The sequence below is a fragment of the Corvus moneduloides genome, chromosome 3, assembly GCF_009650955.1.
Source record: "Corvus moneduloides isolate bCorMon1 chromosome 3, bCorMon1.pri, whole genome shotgun sequence".
NCBI lineage: Eukaryota > Metazoa > Chordata > Aves > Passeriformes > Corvidae > Corvus > Corvus moneduloides.
Window position 1 is genome coordinate 27,669,873 of NC_045478.1, and position 17,253 is coordinate 27,687,125.

Here is a 17,253-nt window from a genome sequence, read left to right on the forward strand (position 1 = left end):
GGTTGAGACATCCAAGACCTCCCTGAGTAACCTGTTCCAGTGTCTAACCATCCTCACAGTACAAACTTTCATTCTAATATCTAACCTAAATTTCTCCTCTTTCAGTTTGTACCAGTTACTCCTTGTCCAGTCCTCTTACAGTTCCTGACAAAGAGTCCCTCTCTGGCTTCCCTGAGGCCCCTTGAAATACTGGAAGGTTGCTGTGAGGTCTCCACACAACCTTTTCTCCAGGCTGAACGGCTCCGACTTTCTCAGCCTGTCTTCATAAGGCTGGTGCTCTTATCAGCTGTCCTCTTATCAACTTCCTGACCCTCCTCTGGACTTGCTCCAACAGTTCTATGTCCTTCTTATACTGGGGATACCAGCACTAGTCACAATAGTCCAGGTTGGGTCTCATAAGATAAACAAGATAAAAGATATCTTACACTTTCCGTATTACACCTATTGGTCCTAGATTTCTATTTCATCTATGCTGCTTGGTTGCTTCATTTATGTACATTCTCTTTTCTATATGCCTGAATAACCTGTTGGTTGTTCTTACTATCTGTTTTAAAGCTTTGCCCAGCTTGAACATCTGGGCAGATTTCACTTCACCTGTGCACTCCTTGAATTCTGTTGTGATTTGGGGTTTGGTTGTAGTTTTTAATTGCTGAAGGCTTGTTTATTTCTGCAGTTATTCACTCAATCTACTTCACCTTGGAAAAACTTTTCTACTGATTAGAAACTATTAGGAATCTGACTGGAAGAAATATCTGGCTATATCTGGGTTTTATGAAGAATTATTTAGTAAAGAAGAATTTCCCCACATGAATTCAGATGCTGGCTTTCAGTCATACTTTTTATTCTATCTAATTTACTCAAAACTAACTTGTCATTAGTTGACTTAAGCTTGTTTGCTGTGACAAGGTCTTCTGTGCTGTTACTGTTTTCCAAGGTTAAAACCTGGGTTTGATTCATTAAGAAAAAGTTGGTCGAACCTAGGGATGTCTGAGCTGTATTGTCAGAAACTTCTGTTCTCTGACTTAAGAGAAAGAACTAATCATAGTATAACCATAGTGTTACTGGTGTATCATTAGGAACCCCTACTAGTACAATACTCTTACCCAAAGGTACCTTTGGGCTGGGTAAGACTCTGTGCCCAGAGATGTTCCAAACACAGGTGCCTGATGGCACAGCACAGCCCATATCAGCACCACTCAGTTCCTTACTTCCAAATGGGTTTGCTGCATGCAGGCTGCCTCATGGGAATGGCCCCTGAAGCATGTGAACTAAAAAGATATGCTAAAGAGTTACTTGTGAATAAAATGGGTCATATTCATCTGAGAGAAACATTTACCAGTTTATTGGTGTCAACTATATTGGTTTTGAGCCTGGGAACACTAAGGCTCCCAGGCACATCTGGATCTAGTGTTGTAGGTACCCTCTCATAATAATAGTTTGCATAGTTAGTTGAGGCATGCTGTTCTCGTTTGCTTAACCTGTGAAAATACAGCATCATTTTTTCCTGCATTTCCCAAACGACATTTCTGAAATTTTAGTTATTATTTTTATATGATATATCTGCATTATTTCTATTATTCCTGTTTGTAGTATAGCCTTAGCTTTGCTTTGAGTTCCTCCATTGTATTGTCTGGACTGTATTGTTTCTCTCTTCAGATACTCAGTTGTCTTTCATCCATTTGTGAGCTAACAGACTGAATGAATGCAGGTCTGTCATTGTTTTCAGCTGCCCTGGTCAAATGCTTATGTTGTACATTTATGCAGCCAAAAAACAGGGCTGGCGATTACAAGTCTTTCCCAAATAGCAGTGACTGAGGGCTGTCACAGTGGATGGGAACTTGCAAATAGCATTTTTTCCTCATGGACAGATACCACTAAATCATTTCTGTGTAGACTCTTAATAAATCTTTGAGATCATTCTCGATACCATCATCTTGCCATTAGGCTGAAAAGCAGAGTCAGGAGGGCACAGGAGAAATCTACTGAGAAATGCTTTTCTTTGTCAGACTGCAGGTGGACATGTTGGCATAAACCATCCTCTGCAGCCTGTTTACTTGAGCATTGGTTTTCCATGTCTTCACATGGAGTGCCCTCAATGACTGCTTTCATTTCCCATTCAAAATCTTTTCTCACATCCGGCCACTCTATCATCTAGCAGATAATGCAATATAGACCCATTATTTCTTAGCCATTGGAACGTTACAAAATTCTTGGTCACTCTGATCAAATTGTCCTTCCATTTGCTTGCCTTTTTATGGTGTCATATGTATTTTTATGGTGCAAGCTCCTCTGGTTTTCCCTCTCTTGAGAGACTTCCTGCTTCTTTCCCTTGCAACTTGTTTCAGTCTAGTACCGGTTTTGTCTGTAGCAGACACTTTACTCAGCTCATCTTTATTATCCAGCTATTTTCTCAGCCAGTAACTATATGCCTAGCATACTGTTTAGAAAATTCCTGCACTTTTTTCCCAGTTGTAGCCTCATTTTGCTTATCCTTGACTGCATCCAAGGGTTTGTCAGGACTCTGTCATTGTTTCAGCTGTTCCTCCAGTTCTTGGATCCGCTTTTTAATGAGTTCTGACGTGATGTGTCAGGCAGTTACAGTGCATGTTGACTGTTACTCCTGTAGTACAGGTTTCCCTAAGAGAAGCGTTTCTGTTACTTGTACTGTTTCCAGAGCTCTTCTGATTCTGCACATTAACCATAACTGGACTTCAAACTGGAGAAAAACACATCATTGTGTCTAAAAGCATATGATATCCAGAAGATAAGTCAGGATTTGCAAGAAAAAAAATCTTACAAAATTGAATGAGTAGTATCAGGCTAGCTACTTTGTTTTGCCTTCTTTCTAAAGAACAAGAGGGTTGGGGAATTTTGGTTATATGTTTTTCTTAGCATTCACATTGGTCAACATGAATTCTGTCTTTGAAGACAGTTTTATTTGCTTTTGCCTTCTTGCATTCTTAATTCATAGAGGCATTTCTGCCCAAATCCACTGTTTGTTTGTTTTTCATGTTTGGTTTTTATTACTATTAATATTATTCCTCTTCACTGTATAGGAGGATACAGCAACTGGAAGCCTCCAATGCATTGCAAAATTTACAATTATCTTAAGAGGATTGGATGTTTCTTTCTTCATCCACGTTGCAGTACCAGAAGAGAAGCAGCAGACTTTGCTCTCTGTGTTCATGTAAGTTAGGGCACGCTTGCTTTATTGTTGTCCTGTACCCAGAGGAGGGTGGCAGACAGTATCTGCTACTGATGTTAAGTACTGATTGCAGATTACATTTTTAGATTCTTTCCTTGAGACTTCTGTGTCCACTATAAAGAATGATAAACCTGGATTGAGTGGAGACAGATGGTCGAGAAGTAATTTAAAAATCAGCCCGAATAGGACAACAGTCTGTTGTGGAGGGGGAGGGAGCTGGTTAGGGAATGAAGAGTAAAAAACCTGTACTTCTTACAGTTTCTGTTCAAGAGTGATTGTAACTCCTTCGTCTCTCTTCAAGTAGCCCAAATCTCGAGCCATCTTCACAAAGGAGTTGAATGGGTGCCAGTTTCACAGACTCTGTTGAGCTGCCAAAGAGCAGTGCCTTTATTCAGTAGACCTTGGGCTTTGGCAGGGTTGGGGATGTGCAGGTGAGGGACGGGAATCTGGGATGCCGTGGGGACTTGTGTTCCTAAAGTAGAATCATAAATTGTTCAGGTTGGAAAAGACCTTCAAGATCATCAAGTCCAGCCGTCAACCCAGCACTACCACCGTCATTAAGCCATGTCCTTAAGTGCCATATCCACATGATTTTTGAACACTTCCAGGGATGGTGACTCCACTGCTTCTCTGGGCAGCCTGTTCCAATGCTTGGCAACCATTTCAGTGGAAACGTAAACCTCCCCTGATGCAGCTTGAAGCCATATAGTGCTTTATCAGTTAGATAAAATTACTAGCTATCTAATTATATAAACACATTTTTGCAACAGTGGTTTTATGTTTCATTATGCTTTTTGTGTTACTCTTAAAATGCTCTGCACAGATGACTTCTTTTATGTGGAGACAGTTCTAAAATGCTGCTTTTTAGGAATTTATTCCATACTCCATCTGTACTGTTCTGGTAGCCATTACCTGCATCTACTGTACACAGAGAAGAAATGAGCATCCAGCTTTTGAAACAGTGCCTTTCACAGTGGTATAATGTGGCTTGGATCATAAAAGCAGGAATAAATTGCTGTAGAAAACTTTGCAATGAAGACCTGTCTTGCACAAAGCCAGTCACATGCCATGAGATAAAAACATGATCTCTGTTCAACACTTGTCATTTGTTTCCCTGTAGGCTGGTCGTCTGGATGAGCACCTGCCCAAGCAAATTCCTTTCACTGTACTTTCTGGAGACAAAAGCTTCCTGGAACTGGAAAACCAATTTAAAATGACCCAGCGACCAGCTCGCATCCTGAATCCTCACCATGTTGAAGGAGACATGATGTGTGCCTTGCTAAACAGCATTTCAGATACCACAAAAGGTAGAAAGTAAACATTAAACACAATTTTTCAAGTAAACTGATAGTTCTTTCCAATAAAAAAATGGAACGCTTACACTAGTAACATAAACTGTTGCTTGGTGCTTCTTGTATTGTAGTGGTATTTCAATGAACAAGAGATCAGAAAATCATGTTTTGGGCATGTTTTGAAAACAGACTTAATTAAGCATTTTCATTCAGTATAACAAACTGACATCCCTGTATTCTTTATTCTAGCAGGAGACAAAAGTGATGTTTGAGTCTGAAAACTCCTTTCTAGTTAAAGAAGAAGTTAAAGCACTCCTATGCATATTTATCAATTTGTACTCAGATTTGTTTGGCTTGATTTATGCTGTGTCTGAAACAAATGTGACCCTGCTAAAGCATCCTTTCTCAAAATACTTCTGCCTATTTTAACTCTGACCTCCTGGCTACTTCCTATCATTTGATAATTGTCTTCACTGGCACATGACTCACACATCCATTTGGAGAAAAAAATCTCAGTGGAAATTTTTAAGTTCTCTAAAGTGCCAGATTCTAATGGCATGCTAAAATGATCACATTGGTTTTATATAGGATAATCAAAGAGGATTGAGCCAGCTCATTTTCATGCAAAGAGTACCAGAGCTGAGATGGAGTGTTAATACTTGTCAGTATTTTGAAGCATTTTGATGTTTTCCTAGAAGGCCTGACATTTCTCTGTAGACATTTTTGCTTTTTCTGGCTTCTTGTTGTGGTTTTGGGGGATTGCAAATTCAGGGTGTATTACTGAAAGCTGTTTCTGAATTAGCCCTAAACTGTTCTCTGAAAAATTATACTGCTAGTCTTGATACAAGTTTATGAGAGCTATAACATGATGCTGCTGTTCCACCAAGAAGATTAAAGTGAAGTGCTATCTCTGAATGATGAACTGGCATTGATTGATTAAAGGGAAAAAACCAGGATAATTAAATAGTTTTCCAGAAAAAAATTGTGGTGAGCTGGAATTGATTTAAGTGATACAGAAAAGGTGCTTAGTAGAGTTTTCTGGCCACCGCAAGCATTTGCTGATCTTGATTTTTCAGGTGGATTATGGAGATACTCCCAGCCAGATGCAACCATACCAGTAAACTTTCTTGGCATAGTTAATTACAGAATTGTCACTTTCATTAGTGGAGTTCATTTTCTCAGTGGGGAGGGATTTTCCATAAAGCTACACCTTCCCTGGTGTCAATAAAGGCTGGGAGATGATCTGATGCACATCAGCCCTGCTGAGAAGGACTTGGGGGGGTACTGGTGGATGAGAGGCTGGGTATAACCAAGCAATGTTCACTTGCAGCCCAGAAAGCCAAACATATCCAAAGCAGCATGGCCTGCAGGGCAAGGGAGGGGATTCTGTCCCCTGCTCTGCTCTGGTGAGACCCCACCTGCAGTGCTGTATCCAGCTCTGGGGACCACAGCATAGGAAGGACATGGAGCTGTTGGAATGAGTCCAGAGAAAGCCATGAAGATGATCAGAGGGCTGGATCACCTCTCCTATGAGGAAAAGCTGAGAGGGTTGGAGTTCTTCAGCCTGAAAAAGAGAAAGCCTTGGAGTAACTGAATTGCAGCCCTCCAGTACTTGAAGGAAGCGTACAGGAATGATGGAGAGGGGCTTTGTACAAGGGCATAGAGAGATAGAACAAGGGGAGATGGCTCTAAACTGAAAGAGAGTGTGTTTAGGTTCGATATTAGGAAGAAATTCTTTACTGTGAGTGTGATGAGGCACTGGAACAGGTTGCCTGCAGAAGTTGTGGATGCCCCATCCGTGGAAGTGCTCAAGGCTAGGTTGGATGGGGCTTTGAGCAACCTGGTCTTCTGGAAAGTGTCCCTGCCTATGGCAGGGGAGTTGGAATTAGATAATCTTTTAGGTTCCTTCCAATCCAGATCATTTTGTGATATTATGCATTATTGCATTCCCAGTACAAAGGTTTCTTTTAGAGTTTATTAAAATTCTTAGACTGATAGATCTCTTGTAATTAGAGCTGTATAATTGTATATTAATGTGGGTGGCTGTTTTTGCTTCGTGGACTTTTTGCATATTTTTTGGGAGGAGGAGTTGGAAGAGAGCTGTAACTTGCAAGCAGTTGATTCAGCTGTATGGGCTTCACTTCTGGTATAGTTTGGTGTGCAACTTAAAGATATGAGACCATGAGGAGAGGGGAATGACTGTTTTGCTATATAGGGGTACTTTAGCTCCCTGCCTGGGTAGTTTTTCTAGTATAGCTTTATTTGCTGGCATATACTAGCTCAGAGGTGATGACTTTGATCTAACCCTTTTCTGTGTATAAACTATACTCCAGTATGTTTTTTTAAATTGGTCTTGCTTCAGAATTTTCCTAATTTAACCTTTCTTTCAATGTCCTTTACTACATTAATATTTACTGTTACGGCGATTGGCCCTACCCAGAGGCTGCAAACCTTAACTTGCTGGCTGGCTGCTCACTGTGCATTCCACTTAAGTTACACATGTGGGCACTGTAAAAAAAGAATCCTTGAGCAGGAAGTTGATGGAATGACACATGATTCCTTTGGCTGTTGGCATTCCTTAGCAAACTTGTAAAGAACAGAATTGTCCCCTTTTTCTAGTTAGTTTCAGCAAGGGGGGACCCAGACATCAAGAGCTGCCTTTGTCTCCCCCTCTTGTATTAAAACAGAGTCTTACAAAATTCACTGTTGGTAATAGGTCTGTATTCACTGCTTAGTGGGATTATGTTGTTACCAAGAGTTTATAAAGCTTTTCTTTGAAAAGAGAAAGCCACCACATTGTACACACATAGTGTGTTGCTCAGCAACATCAGCCATCATTTGCAAGTCTTAATGTGGCAAAACCAGTATTGGAGGGTTGAGATGGAAAGTTGTACAGCGTATCATAGGCTGGTATAACTTGTTGACCTGTTACAGAAGAGCAGCTGAGTATAAGGAAATGCAAACAAGAATTGCTTGCTTTGTGACTTTCTCAAGTCTATGGCTATTCTGGAGAGAGAAGTAAGTGAGAGAGAATCATGTTGAAAAATATGACTGTTGTTGGTATTGGATGAGCTGCAAAATGAAAAAGCTCTTTCCCTAAATCACCTTCACGGAGCTATCATTAGCTTCTGAGCATCTCGATTGTGTTTGGATGTGGCAATTTGACAGGTGCATCTTGTGAACCATTTTACTAGCACAACTGCTGTGGGAACTGTGGTACTGCATTAATTTTAAAATAAATAAATATAAATAAAAGTTCCTGCATATGTTGCAATACTATACCAACTGTATGTTACTATAGGAAACCCTTGGTTGGAGGAAATGCTTGAATTTCCTTTGAGGTATGAAAAGAGTAGGCATTCTTACTCGTTCTCTGCTGCTGCCAAGCCTGAGCTCATAAATGAAGGTTTTTGGTTTCATGCTGAAGCCACAACACATGATGGGAGCTTCATGCATGTTAATCAAGTGGTTTGGGAGGTGCAGAAGAGAAGAATTTTCAATGTCTTCCTTTGTAACAAAAAATTTGTAGTGTGCAGAAAAATATCATTATTCCATTGTCTATGTCTTGTGATGTCCTGTGGGTTGAAAGTACAGAAAGTACACTTTTAGTGAGTGCTGGACAATGTTGAGGGCAAAGATGATGGTAGGTTGGGGTTACCATATCCATCTGGACACTGACAGGATTGCCACAACTTTTTGGTTCACAAGTTATTTTTGTGTAAGTTGATGTCTTTAGCTCAACTGTATCTCTCCCAGTTATGCTCATATGAGATCCTTCAGTGACTGCGCTTTTATGTAAAACAGACTCTTTTAAATAATAAGAGCAAATTTTTTGAAGTATTTCTTGTCCTTTCTTTTGAAGAGCTAGTCTGTCTCACGAGCCTGTCAAAATCAGTGGTGTGCTTAGTGTAGTGTTATCTGCCAAATAGCCACTGTACCTCTTTCACTGACCCATAAAGTACATTTCACTGTGCTCAAATGGAGTTGTCAGCCTGCGTCTTCAATCTGCTACTCTTGCCTGAAGTATTTAAATACTACCAAATGCAGCTTCTGTGAGAGCTTTTATGTTTGGAAGAGCAGGATTTCAGTTCATTTTGATGAATGCTTCTAAGCTTCCTAGCTCCCACTATGCCCAAAAGCTTTTGTTTTACGTACAGCCAACAAAAGAATTTAAGAGGACAAAAGAACAGATTTATAGAAGACATTGAGAATTGTTGCTTTCCTTCTCCACAGTCAAGATTTTCATGGGTGAAAATGAAAATCCATGTGTGGTCCAGTTTGAGGTCCAGTGTGAATGCTATGTATGTCCCATCTCTGCTTTTTCCAAACCTTTAGTTAACAGATTGCAAGTGACTAAAGTTAGGTCACAGCCTCCAGCCCCCACTTCCCTGAATGTGAAGGGCATGAGCATCTGCAGTGTGATGCACCATGAATGAATTATAGTTTCTGTAGTAAGAATATATTCCTCTATTACAGCAGCCACAGCTTATTGCAGTAGAGAGTGATAAGAAAGTCACCCTTCAGTTGTAACCTTGTGTTTAGCTACAACAGGAAGTTACTGCTGGGTTTGGTGTGTCAGAGGCATATCCTGTGTACATCTGTGAATGTATGTGTATGCCCTAGGGAGAAAGCGATGGACTGAGACCTAAGGTAATGAGCCTGAACAATAATTGTAGGCCAGTGGATGAACTGGGAAGACCTCACCACTGAGACCATACAAAAAAATTCTTGAGGTTTAGCTTAAATCTGGTTTTGAATTTGAGAGAGGTGTCTAAGATAAAGGTTAGATGAAAGTCTGAGTGACCATTACTATATTGGCCACAGTTCCCAAGAAGTGCAGTTGGAGGAGAGTGATGGCTTGAGAGCTTTATTTTTATTTGTCCGACTCTTGAATGAGCAGATGAACGAGCATCTGTAGGCAGAGATACATAGAGTGAAGCTTGCTTTGCATGGAGGAAGAGAGGTCTTGTATGATGTAACCCTCGGCAGGGAGTAGCTGTACTTGCATTTACAGATTATGTTACCTTAATGAAGAGAGATTAGAGCAGTAAGTATTGGGGAAGAGTATGTGGCAAGGATCCTCCAGGGACATAGGAAAGAAGGAATAAAATAAAAGCTTCTGGAAGCCAAGGGAACAGTATTTTAAAGGCAGCATGGTCGCACATACCAGATGTGATTGCTAACAAAGGTAAGGGTGGGGTACTGATCTTAAGTTTTTGGCTAAGTAATTACTAGGATCCCGAAATGAGGTAACAAATGGTATCCATGATGTAGCACTAAAACTCCAGATACCAGCTGTAGAAGGAAAAGGGTCAGCGGTTGGAGAGACAGTGTGATGTGAATGCCGTTGTTCACTGGAATGGGAAAGAGGCAGGTGAGTTTGGGAGTTACTGAAAAGACTAAGAGAAGGAGTATTTTAGGAGAGAAGGGGCAGTGTGGGGTGTGAGACTACATAGGAGACAAGAGGTGTGTTTTGTGGTAAGGAAGCAGGATGAAGGTTAGCGAAGGGAAATCGCGTCTCTGCTGGTAAACCTAATGGAAATTATGAAAGGATGGTGGTAACCGGGGAGGTTGCAAAAGAAGAAGATCAGACATAGTGGGGGGGAGTTACCCTGAGCCATGTGGGCAACTAAGTTCAAGCTGTGGTGCTGTGATGGCAGGACAGTGGGTGGCGCTTACATTCTGTGAAAGTTACCAGTCTCTCCCCAGAACAGGTTTCTGAGAGATGCATAAAATGTCAAAAAATCACTCTGAGCTCTATATTCATCCAGCGTTTGCTGTCCTGTTTTCTCATTCTTCCACAAGGAATATGTCAGTATGTGAGGACAATAGTGAGCAGTAGGATTTCTTTTGAAAGAACAAGTACAGTCAGTGGTTCTTAGCTGATGGGCGTTTGACAAAATGTACTAGAGAATAGTACAAGAGATCTTAAGATGTCTTGCCTCTGAAACTGGGCAGCTGCTTTTCCTCTGACACCAGAGGAGTTGGGAGCTATAGCATGTGCAGAGCATTTTGACAAGAGAGCCAGGACATGCCTGATTTCTCAAAATAAAACATTCTTCATTAGAAGATGTCTGGAGTATCAGGAGTGTATGCTGACAAAGTGTGGGCTGGATGAGAAAACTGAGGTGGATTGAAAACTGGCTGAACAGCCAGGCCTGGAACATGGTGATCAATGGCATGAAGTTCAGATGGGAGTCAGAACCCAGCTGGGTCCCAGTACTGGGACTGATCCTGTTTAATGTATGTTAATGACCTAGATGATGGGGCAGAGTATACCTACAGCAAGTGTGTTGATGACACAAAACTGGGAGTGCCAGTTTGTACACCAGAGGAACTGTGCTGCCATCCAGAGGAACCTTGACAGGGGAGAAGTGGGCTGTCAGTGAACCTCATGAAGTTCAACAGAGGGAAGTGCAGAGGTTCTGCGTCTGGGGAGGAACAGCCCCAGGCACCAGTATATGCTGACCAAGAGCCAAACAGCTGGGAAATGACTTTGTAGGAGAGGACCTGGGGCCCTGGTGGACACATGAGCTAGTGTGTGCTCTGGTGGCTAAGAGGTCCAGCAGTACCCTGGGGTGCATTAAGAAGATTGTTGCCAGCAGGTTGAGGAAGGTGATCCTTTCACTTTACTCAGTCAGTTCATATCTAACAAGTTTGGAGCTCCCCCATGCACTGTCTTTTCAGTAATACACAAAAGCTATCTGGACGTAGTCCTGGGCAGTAGATGATTCTGCTTGAGCTAGGAGGCTGGCCAATACAACTTCCAGAGGTCCCTTCCAATCTCCACCATTCTGTGACATTGCCTGACCAGTCTGGTGACCTTTTATGATGGAGCAACTACAATAGTTGACAAGGGAAGGCTGTGCTGTCATCTGCCTAGGCTTCTGTAAGGGCTTAACACAGTCCCATATGACATCCTTATCTCAAAGTTGAAGAGATGTGGATTTGATGGATAGACTTGTTGGTGGATAAGGAATTGGCTGGATGGACATAGCCAGAGAGCTGTGGTCATTGGCTCCATGTCAAAGTGGAGGCCAGTGACAAGTCGTGACCCCCATGGCTCTGTTTTGGGACTGGTGCTCTTCAATATCTTCATTAGTAACACAGACAGTGGAATCGAGGGCACCCTCAGCAGATTTGCAGATGCCATGAAGCTGAGTGGTGCAGTTGACACACCTGAAGGACAGGATGTCATCCAGGAAGACCTGGACATACTTGAGAAGTGGGCCCATGAGAACCTCATGAAGTTCAACAAGGCCAAGTACAAGGTGCTGCACCTGGGTCGGGGTAATTCCAGACATGAGTACAGCCTGGGAGGAGAACTGCATGAGAACAGAGCAGTGGAGAAGGACTTGGGCATTCTCATGGATGAAAAGCTGGGCGTGAGCCAACAGCGTGCGGTCACAGCCCAGGTGGCCAACTGCATCCTGGGCTGCATCAAAAGAGGAGGTCAAGGAAGGGGTTTCTGCCCCTCTACTCTGCCCTTATGAGACTTCAGCTGGAGTGCTGTGTCCATTTCTGGGGTCTTCAGCACAAGAAAGACATGGATCTGTTCAAGTCGGTCCAGAGGAGGCCACAAAGATGATCAGAGAGCTGGAAAGAAAGGCTGACAGGGTTGTGGTTGTTCAACCTGGAGAAGAGAAGGCTCCAAGGAGACTTCCAATATTTAAAGGGGGCTTAAGAAAAAGAGGGACGTTTTATGTGGGCAGATAATGACAGGACAAGGGGGAATGGTTTTGTACTGAAAGAAGGAAGATTTGGATTAGATGGTAGGAAGAAGTTACTTACTCAGTGAGTGAGACACTTGACCAGTTGCCCAGAAAAGCTATGGATGTCCCATGCCTGGAAGTGTTTTTATGTCATATGTATTTATGCCAAGAATTGGGGTAGGGAGTCATTGCTTCAACTGTTCCGCCTCTAACAGGTATAAAACTTTATAGAGCAGTCTGAGATGTCTTCCAGGCTGGAAGATTAAAAGGATAGTTAATAAGGGAGAAGCCTCTTGTGAAAAGCCTTTCCTTTGCACTTTTTCTTCCCTTTCATTAGTAATTGTAGTGACTGCTTTTGGGGGAGGAGGGGGTGTGGATTTTTCTTTCCTTTCTTTTGTTTGCTTTGGAAAATGAGGTAAAAATTAGTATCTCTTCTGCTCAGAAATAGGCAGCTCCAAAAAGAGTTCACAGTCAGTCTGCCAAGTGAGTGGAGAAAGACCATTTTAGCTGCAGTGTATATCTGTCTTATTTCTGGCTTTTTTTTGGGTTGCTGATCACTGTTTTGACACCAGCTGTTGGAATTTTTTTATTCCTGGAATTGGGAAAGTCAGCAAGGTTCAAACAGGTTATGTGTGAGAGGTTTGAAAACAAATTTTGGGAAGTGTACCTGACACTTTGAATACCTAAGTTGGGTAATTGAAAATGCCAGAAGTCACACAGTCAGTAAATTAGATGGCCATATCGGAATGTTCTTTGCTGGTTAATGTAATCAGAAGTACATTGATGTATTCATAAATGTGATGACTTTAAGGGGAGTGCTTCTGTTGGTATGACTGTAGGAGACCTTGTTGATTGCTAATACTGTAAGACCTCATTACAGAGACCATCTCCCAAAATAGCAATAGCCTGTAGCAGGAGGAGAATGAATGCATAACATGACTCATTGGCTTGGTTTTTAACCTGTACTTTACTGAGGCTCTGTTTAATGGGGAAAAAACAACCAGGAAAAAACTAAACGAACCAAACAAACCCCACACCACCTTAGGTACACAAATCCCTACTAGACACTTCAAAATAGAGCAGTCCTTCTGGAGCTGGAAACCAGCCTTGTGAAGAGCATTATTAAGAAAGGGAAAGGTTGCGGACTTTTGGCTGGGCTGGGTTGTGATGAATTAACAGATTAAACGAAGTGTATCAACTTTCTGCTTATATGAGACTTGAACAGCAACATCTGCTGAATTGCACTGCTTGGTTGAGTTTTAGCACTCCATTGTTCAAATGCAGTATTTGGGCAATAAAATACAGCTGCAGTTGTGTGTAGGCAGAGATGTGCTAAGGCACTTCTTCTCATAATTAAATCCTTGATATATTTTATAGAAAGTGAGTAATTTATAGAAAATGAGTCATTTTTTAATTACTGAATATCACAAAAAACCCCCCCAAATGCAGTAGACACGGTAGCTTCTGCAGCTATTATTTCTTGTTACTGCTTTAACATAATAAAAAATTGAAGAAATATGCCTGTAAATTATGGGGAGAAGGGGAAGAAGGTAGCTGAAAACTGTCTCTTGAGTTGCTGTCTTAAACTACCACTGGAATGTATTTTTCTCTTGATGTTTTTTAGATCATAACAAGTCTACTGTTCAAATCAGTTGATGTTACAGTAAGAGAAATGCAAGAGAGGCTGTTAATATCTTTATTAGAAGCAATGTGTAATTTGTTTCATTTGTGCATTTAAGGTTCAGATAGTGAAGAGGATGAAGATATGAAAGAAACAGTGAAGAGGAGCTTAGAAGAAATAAACAAACAGGAAGGTCTGTTAATTTTTATGTTTCGGTGTTCAAGAGTACTATTAATTATGGACTATACAGAAACTAAACTTAAAATCAGTTTTACAGCAAGTGACCTCTTAGGAATGCTCTCTAAACTATGCTGGACAGTCTTGAGTAGTGAAGAATGCTGTGATGAGGTATAAATAAAAAAAATTCCTAACCTGAAAAGCATGCCAGCAGACTAAAAATCTGTTTCATTGGGACACCGGGGTACTGATCAATTGGGACACCAGGGTACTTTACACCAGTTTAATATGCCTGTTGTCTCAGAGTAGAACTATTGACTAAATACTTGAACTTCTGAATAAATAGTTGAAGATTAGGTATCATTTCACAATAAAGCACTCTGGTCTCCTAAAGAGCTGTAGATTTTTGCACAAGGTTGAATCAGCAGCATATCTGTCTGTTCACATCCTATCTTTATGTTATCTGAAATTGTTTTCGTCCTTTTGCTGTTGAGCTTACTGGTGGTGTTTAATGTAGTCATGCATTTTTGGTGACAGACCACAATGTACTTTGAAAATAATTTATTGTTGAAAGGCTTGATAATTCTTCCCCTCCACCTGATGGAAGTAAAATAAACTAAAAAAAAAAAACGAAAAAGTTGTACAAGCTCAGTGATAAAACTGATAACAGAATATTACGTTCCCAGAATTTGTTCAGTTATAAGTTTACCAACTGTTACTAAATACTGTTGTTAAATGTCCAGCATTCATCTCCAGCACTGAAAGTTTGGTGCACTCAGGCCTCCCTCCCTAGTACTGGGATAGCAGTGGCATTTGAGGCATACAGGAGGTCCCACTTCTGGTGCTGCAGTGCAGAGCCATCTGACCTTATGAAGTAGTCTGCCTTCGATGAGTCACAATTTATTATTGGACCTTATTCTGGATTTTTGCACAGGCTTAGTGGCTAACTAACGACATATTTTAATGCAAGCAGTTGTCTGCAAATGGTTTTCTGTCTTTGTTTGTTTGTTTTTGTTTGTTTCTGTGACCATGTAATATTTTTCTCTAAGAAACTCTGTTTTATCAGTAGTTCTGGCTATTACAGGAAAGTCCAGGTGCATGGGAGAGCAGTCATTGATATGATCTCTGTTCCAAATCTCAGCCTTGCATAAAACAGCCCAGCAATTATTAAAGTTTTAAAATTCTATTTCCTTTTTCATAAGAACAGACAGCTCTTTCTTTTTAACAGGATGTGCTTGTGTCCTCCTAAAGCAGAAAATGAATAATTTCATGAATGACACTGTGTCTGAAAGCTGCTTTAATTTTTCCAGCTATACTATTGGTATTAATATTTGCTGTACTTACAAACCTTGTCTAATTTATGGTATTTGATCGCTAACACCAAGAAATTAGTGCCCAAAGCAACCTAAATGTAATGCAAAAACAGAGTTTCTTTTTTGAGTAATATGAAAGTTGTTTGAGATTGTTAAGAAGCCAGATGAGTGCAATGCAATTTTTCTCCTCACCATCGAAACTGCTACAGCCCTGATCTAGACTGTTCTTACTGTTGATAATGACTTTTTATCTACTTGTCTGGCCTACCTAGTAAGAGTGACAACACCGGTGCCAAGTCAGAATGTAGGTTATGGACACGTCTCTGGCTAAGGAACTGGAACAAAAATACTGAAACCTCTCTGCTTGTTATGTGTATGTGGGTTTTTTTCCAGTACTTAGTTTATTTTTCTTGGCACATACATATGGGTTCTAATCTTGCTATTATTTTGACCAGTAAATACATAGTTGCATTATGGTCTTGAACTAATCATTGGGCTGCTCTTAGTTAATACAGTTGAACGTTATAGAGGTGTTTTCCATATTTTGTAGTGTTGAAAAGATAGTATACAACTGAAGGAGAGAAAATATTTTCATCTGTTTCGCAGGGGTTTTTTTGAAGTCTACTGACATTGCCCACAGAAGTAAGCACGTGCTTTATGTAGTAATATTAAGGTAGTTGTGTTTATGGCTAGTTACCACCTGCAGTTTAAGATTATAATCTTTTTTTATTTATGCAGAACTGCAGGATGCAGAACTGCAGGATGCAGAACTGCAGGATGCAGAACTGCAGGATGCAGAACTGCAAGAAGCTATCAAAAGGAGCCTTGAGGAAATGTAAATGAAGATACTTCAGTACACTAACACCATGCCATCAGAACTGCTCACAAAAATGGAAGCTTGCTTATATATTTACAAGGATTCAGAAATGCCACCTTAAAAGCATCTGTATCTGGAATTGTTAGATTAATAATCTAATGTCCTCTGTCATACTGATGAACAGCTGGAGTTTATTCATATTCACAGCAATGTGTTATGTTTGATAAAAATAAATTTTTAAGCCTTTTCATATTTGATTCTAATGGGTGATGACTAAGTGTCTCCAATTTAGCTGTTTAAGGTACTGCCTAATTAGTAGGCTGGTCTTACTAGGTATTTTGGGGTTCCTGGTTGTTCAGTTGGGTTTTTTTTAAATTGGTTCTTGTATTGAATTTTTTTTGTCACAAAATGTCATTGTCTTTATTTACTTTTTCATGTGGTCTTTGCAACAGATAAAAATAGTAAAGTCCAGTTATCTCAGATTTGCCTGGCTAATCTTGTTATAAAGAGAAGCTTAGATCCCAGGTTTGTTGAACATATGGCCTGACTCTTGCCTGTGGCTGGTCTCACTTCGTAGACCATAATTTTGTGTCTGTCCTGTTTGTTATGTATGTCAGAATCAGGACCACAGGCTGTACAGTTAGTTTACCAGCTTTATTTTTATAAATGTGTTTGTTTTTTCAATAGTGGAAGAGTATTTGGATTTGATGGCTTAAAGTTTGACGAGTTCATTGCCTCTCCTTTACCTGAGGCAGGAACAACCTTTTAAGGGAGCAGAATCTAAATAAACGTCCTAGTTTCTGTTTGGAATACATGTGAGAGGATTTAAACTGTAATATTTCTATATACTTTGGTCTTTGCTCTCTTCTGTTCATGAAGAGGTGGCATTGGATAAATGAATGTAAATGTGCTAATTATTTTTGTACTGTCTTTATTTTAAGTGAAATTATTTCTGTGTTTAAAATTATCTATGTCATCTTTTTCAGTTTTGTTTAAAAATACCTATGCAAACTTTACCAGCTTTACCAGCCTGTTATACTTCAGTTATTGATTGCTGTCAATCAGTAAGAAATCTCAATATAATAAAATGTCAACTTAATTCTTTTTTATTATTCA

General features: G+C 40.4%; 1 protein-coding gene across 4 annotated transcripts in view; it reads left to right on the top strand.

Annotated features, from left to right (window-relative positions):
• Positions 1-17,253, top strand: part of ZNF451 (zinc finger protein 451) — a 37,158-nt gene extending 19,905 nt beyond the window's left edge. For 3 of the 4 annotated variants that reach the window (XM_032104692.1, XM_032104693.1, XM_032104694.1), the window contains exons 12-15: positions 3,057-3,187; positions 4,326-4,512; positions 13,949-14,023; positions 16,059-17,253. In XM_032104692.1, coding sequence (XP_031960583.1) covers positions 3,057-3,187; positions 4,326-4,512; positions 13,949-14,023; positions 16,059-16,159 — 494 coding nt within the window. In that variant the 3' untranslated portion in view covers positions 16,160-17,253. The remainder of the gene's footprint in view (positions 1-3,056; positions 3,188-4,325; positions 4,513-13,948; positions 14,024-16,058) is intronic. The other variant, XM_032104695.1, reaches the window with a different exon arrangement.